This window comes from Brachyistius frenatus, unplaced genomic scaffold (assembly GCF_029030835.1).
Source record: "Brachyistius frenatus isolate BFR_SWC_R1_liver_20210118 unplaced genomic scaffold, ASM2903083v1 Contig_748, whole genome shotgun sequence".
Lineage (NCBI taxonomy): Eukaryota > Metazoa > Chordata > Actinopteri > Embiotocidae > Brachyistius > Brachyistius frenatus.
Genome location: NW_027211347.1, coordinates 1 through 5,993, shown reverse-complemented (window position 1 = coordinate 5,993; position 5,993 = coordinate 1). Strand labels below are relative to the sequence as shown.

The window sequence follows — 5,993 nt, the reverse complement described above, 5'->3', positions numbered from 1 at the left end:
ATTCCTGCAGAGATGTTTTACTGTGTCACTCAGCACATTATTTACCTTTTGTAAAATAAAGACTGGAGTCAGAGAAGCTCAGTCTCAGTATGTCAATGTTTTACCTGATGTGTGCTTTGTGTGCACAAAGTCTGCGGTTTTTATCAGTTCACGTGTGACTTTATTAATAGCCTGTAGAAATATTTATCCTTCTTAGTCTTTAGCCCGGAGAATTTATAATTCTGATTCATTGCATCTTTAGACAGTTTTCCATTTTGCCTCAGTCCATCTAAATGAGCTTGGGCCCAGAGAAGGCAGTGGCACTTCTGGATCATGTTTAATTATGGTTTTATCTCAGCGTGGTAGTTTTAACCAGCATTAGTGGATGCAGCGACGAACTCTGTTCACAGATGATGGTTTTCACGATTGTTCTTAAGCTGTGATTTCCACTACAGATCTGTGGCTGGATTTTTAATGCAGCGCCGCCTGAGGGCCCGAAGATCACAGCCATCTAATATTGTTTTTTTTAGTGTTATCCATTATGTACGGAGACTTTTTTCTTTTTAATTAGATATGGGTTTACATTGCAAACCATTACATTGTTTTTTACGTCATATATTAGGGTTGGACAGACTAACCTCAACCGGGAGATTAGTATCTCATAAAACAAATGCAGCAGCACTCCCGATTCATTTTCATTTAATTCCACTGGTTTGAATAAGAAATAAGCAAAGGAGCTGGCATGCACTCCCTGACCTGACCCTGTGTATGGTGACCGCCTCCAGAAGAGAACCAGCAACATCTTCAAAGACATCACACACTCAGGACATTGTCTGTTTGTTCACCTGTTATCAGGAAAAAGATACGGAACAATCAAAACCCGGACGAACAGGCTGAGGAACAGCTTTTTCCCCATAGTGACACGTTGTTTTGTACACAATACACAGTGTCGCAGTTTTTAGGGGATTAGGGTTGGACAGACTAACCTCAGCCGGTAGATAAGTATCTCATTAAAAAATTAAGGCAAATGCAGCAGCAGCAGCACTCCCGGTTCATTTTCATTTAATTCTACTGGTTTGAATAAGAAATCAGCAAAGGAGCTCGCCTTTGACAAAAACAACACTTTAACAATACACTGCTTTGCACTTTAAAGTTGCTGATGCCTGTTTTATCTTTTATATATTTACGACACTTATTTAGACATCTATTCTTGATTTCCTTGGCGATGTCGCGTTTTATTTATTTTTTTATTTTTTTTCATTGCGGAGCTGCTAAGTTACCAACTTCATTTTGTTGAATTTTAACAACAACAATAAACTGCCTTATGTCCTTATGGATGTTTTGAGATGGAAATAAGTACATTCAAATTGACCTCAGCAGGTGTAATTGCCAAAACCCAACTTCTCATGTCCAATGGTTTATATCTCAACCTCATCATTTCATGAGTCTTTTCAGAGAGTAGCTCTGGATGTGTCTCAACGTGGTTACCTTGTTAGAAAAGCAAAGAAAATCAGTGCAGAACACCTTAAGACAGTTTTCCATTTTGCCTCAATCTAAATGAGCTTGGGCCCAGAGAAGGCAGTGGCACTTCTGGATCATGTTTAATTATGGTTTTATCTCAGCGTGGTAGTTTTAACCAGCATTAGTGGATGCAGCGACGAATGTTTTCAAACACCAACAACTTCACACAACTACTGCTATGGTTCATCTCACACTAGCTTTACTTTTCTTCTGTTGCAGCTGTAAATTCTTCGGGCCAGAAAACATATACTCTAATTACCAATGGAGTGACATGGGAGGATGCCCAGACGTACTGCAGAACACACCACACAGACCTGGCTATGATTGAGAATGATCAGGAAAACACACAGGTGATGTCAGTTAAGTCAACAAATGAAGTGTGGATTGGTTTGTACCGGGTACCGTGGAGGTGGTCGGACAAGACCAACAGCTCCTTCAGAAACTGGATGAGTGGACAGCCAAATAACTACGGTGGTTTACAGCACTGTGCAACTGAGAATTCAGACCATGGTTGGCTTGATGAGAACTGTAACAAGGAACACTCCTTCTGGTGCTATAAAGGTGAAAAGAAATATAAACCTTTTCAAATACATTTCTCTCATTTTCTTTTGCAATGCAATAATGACTCTGTCCTTGGTTTGTGATCATGTGTTTGTTTGACTGTCCAGATCTAAGAGTGAAGACGACAATGGTGAGGATGAAGATTCACTCTACTGCTGACCTTTCAGATCCAGCTACTAAAGCTCAGATCCTAAAGCAGGTAAATCTCATTACAATATTCTCTGGTTCCACAGGCCTCAGACTTCACGTTTACACGGTATCAGAGTATCAGATCTGAGATGTCAGAGCTGAAGAATCAGATTGAAGTTAGGGCATTTCAGACCTCAGACAAATGTGTACTTTAAGTTAAAATAAAATGATCAAAGATTGCAGGATTTTACTTCATAACTCTGACCAAAATCTGTACTCCATCAGCAAAAATAACATGAAATTAATAACATTTATATTGTACGTTATATTTAGTTCATACTAATTATTTTTTGCTTCATGAAGTTAGATTCCCCAAACACTACTGTCATTTATATTCCTTCTCAGCTAAGTGCAGTGCTAACCAACAAGGTTTTACTGAACGACTTCAAACTGAGGTGGAAGTTTCAACCCCAAAAAGAAAACAAGGAGCAGACAATGATGAAGCCAATGGATGAAGACATCTCGTAACTGGTAATATTTACAAGCTACAAAGGTAGAACACATAAAACTATTATTAATGTCGGTAGAAAACTTTGTTAACCAAATTAATTTCTGATCAACAAAACATGTTGTCATCTTCACTTGTGCCTTATCTGTATACTTGACTCAAAACGTTGCTGACAGGAAATACAAAAAAAAAAAACACAATTACTAATATCTTCCAACTCCAAAAATCCTGACCTTTGCAAATCTGTCTCTGCCGTTGTTTTCTCTGCGTGTCAAACATTAAACTTACTTAATTCATTCAATACAAGATGCTCATTGTTGATCTATGGAGAGACTGTTTGCTCGTTGCTTCTAAAATGTTTCAACTGTCTTTTCAAGACACCTTTAGGTATCTTTGTACAGTACAAACGTTTTTTAGTCTCCTTGGGCACAACACAGGTGCTCACAAAGCGCAAGATGGTGTGGCCAACTTGTTTGTTATTTTGATGAACATAAATACAGGTGCTACTCTGTTACATTTTGCTGGAGATGCAAACCTCTAACATCATTTTACATTAAGTAGAATTTCATCATTTTCTTATAATGTTAGCTGATGTACATTTAATGTTATATTGAGCTTGTTTGTCGAGTGGAGTTCAAATGAAAATACAGATGACGGCTCCATGCGTGATTTTTTTAAATGTGTATAAGTTTGACAAGGAATTATAATGTATGTAGCTCAGGATTTAATGTTTGCTGGTAATGGTAAACATGGACGGAGGAACATGTCATCGTACCTTCATAAAAATGGCTATTTGGATATTTAAATATAGTCATGCAAAAATGTTGCAGTGAAATACTGGAAACTTTTGAGATCAGCAGACAGTTTGCGTCGACACGACTGACTCCAACTTCACCTGATTTACCACTGCCGTGACTTAAAATGACAGACTTTATACATGTAAGTATATCTTCTATTATTATTGGTTTCACTGTTATCTTGTTGCTTTTAATATAATCATCATTGTTCTTATTTCTATTAGTCAGAGAAGTGCAGTGACAATTTTTGTACTAATAGTAGCAGCAGCAGCAATGAAACTGACCTGTTTTACCTGCAGTTGCAACAAATATACTATCAGTTATATTTCCAATCAACGATATCCAAAGTCTTTCATTAATATTAATTTACCAAATCTCAAATTCTCATAGAAATGTATTTTAGATTTAAGTTGTGTAATTCCAATTTTTGGCAAACATCCAGTTTTCTGGCGTGAACATTCAATGTCACAAAGGAATTTTGATCCTAGAATTTCAATAACTACAAAAAAACAACTAATTTTATTTCAAACTCATATCACCTCAGAAACTTCATGAATACTAGAAAAAGTTTACAACCATGATCAAGTGAATTCAAAATGTAGTCTTGCATGTATGTATTAGTTTTAAGGTGGATTTTGATTGAATGGCTGCTGTCCAGGTAAATGTGTTGTTCTGTTGTTCTTTCTTTTAGTTTTCAGTGACGTCATCAGTGCATTTGACTTTTCTCTTCTTGGGTAAGAGTCAACGTTCCTTCACAAAACTTTATGGTGATGGTTGTTGGTTTGTAGAAATCATATAGTTCAGAGTCTTCCTTTGAATTATAGAGCTGAGAAAGACCGGCCCGTAGGAGAAAGTTAATTTACAGAAGTGCAGTGAACTCATCCAAAGTCTAACCATTAACCTCATTCATAATTTAGTGCTGATTTAAAACCTTAGGAGGATTAATTATAGATACAAAGCATATGCCTATAGAAACCCTCAACCAGCTCACATTTAAATGTGTCTTCAGTTTAGAAAAACATTTTGTCTTCACATCCATACCAGACTCGTAGAGATACGGCGTGTGAAATTGTCTGTAAACATATTCTCACTTAAAGTTTTGTTTATTCAAATGACCACAAACTACAACATATTAAGTTTTTTTATGGCTTGGGAGGTCTGTTAGCAGTTCACAGTGGGAAATTGGTGGCAGTCGGGTATATATACAGACGGTCGTAAAGCCATTTTTGCCCAAAGCCTCTTTATTATGTTAATCCAGCCATGGTCTAAGGACCAAAATATGGTGTTTTAGAACTACTTTGTAATACATGATTAAAAAATCTTGTCCAGCCATACTGGAACAGAGAAGGAGAGGTAGCCTTGAAGAAAGGGAGGCGTAATATTGTTTTGAAACTGGGATAGTGGCTCTCATTTTCAAAAAATCTCTCCAAGGAGACATTTGCTGTGTTCCAAATCACATACGAGGTAGTCACTTAAGTAATTTGAGTGCATAAATGTGATCATACTGTCAAGTAAAAAACAAACATGCAGTAATACATAGCTTTCAAAAAAATAGGATTTTGCACACTTTACAGGATTCGTTAATTGGAAAAGAATTCAATAACTTTAGTGTTTTTCAGTTTCCTGTCACCAAAATCATTTAACATATCAAGTTAAAAAATTCCTCAGAATTATGCAACAGCACATTTTTCTAAACAAAGAATTGTAGAATAAAAAATGGGACACAATTGACTTGTGAAATGATTTTTTGTTTTACACCAAACTGTCAAAGAAATGAAGTTATCCAAAAGGAAAAAAATCTCCACATTAAGTAGAACCACATAATCCTAAAATGTAGATGTGTGAAATGATGTAAATTCATTCTGGAAAAAAGGAGCCTTAAAATGAAGTACTGAAGGGAAAGAATCACGTTTGGACTGTCAGATTTGACTGTATGTGGGTAGTTGTTGATATTATTGTTCAATAAGAGTTTTGAGTGCACAAAACCTGTTTCTGCTACGTTGAAATGTTACGGTCATTTCCAGTAAGTGCAGATCAACATGCGATTTGAGACAAAGCTACACTGTCGGCATGTAAGAGTACTATACGTGAGTGTACTCATGAGAGTACTTGACTTGGAACACAGCAAATGATAGTGTTGCACGGGGTTGTGTACTTGGAAATACCTCAAACAGTGAAGTAATAAATAAAAAATGTGTTATCATCGTGAAATAAAGGGATTTCAAAATTATTCAGACGAACCATTCAGAATACGATTTTCAGTGTTTCACAGTTAAATATGCTCTCTATCTTCAACCTCTAGGATTTGGCCTCACTTCCTGCTCTCCGGCTCACTTTCGTGAATACCACCATGTCAACTTAAAAATGAACTGGAACGACGCACAGCATTACTGCAGAGTGAAACACACCGACCTGGCGACCTTTGAAAGCATGGATGACATTAACAGGTTAAACAGGCCTAGTGGTGAGACCGGATATGCATGGATCGGACTGACTGA

The 5,993-nt window shown here is 36.8% G+C and overlaps 1 protein-coding gene across 1 annotated transcript; it reads left to right on the top strand.

The window, feature by feature from the left end:
• Positions 1-1,689: 1,689 nt before the first annotated feature.
• LOC138615174 (uncharacterized) lies at positions 1,690-5,959 on the top strand (the record flags this gene model as incomplete). The annotated part of the gene is made up of 5 exons (XM_069688799.1): positions 1,690-2,061; positions 2,169-2,260; positions 2,596-2,714; positions 3,720-3,727; positions 5,798-5,959. Coding segments are annotated over exons 1-5 (622 nt in total), but the record flags the coding sequence as incomplete, so codon positions are not given.
• Between the last annotated feature and the right edge of the window lie 34 nt (positions 5,960-5,993).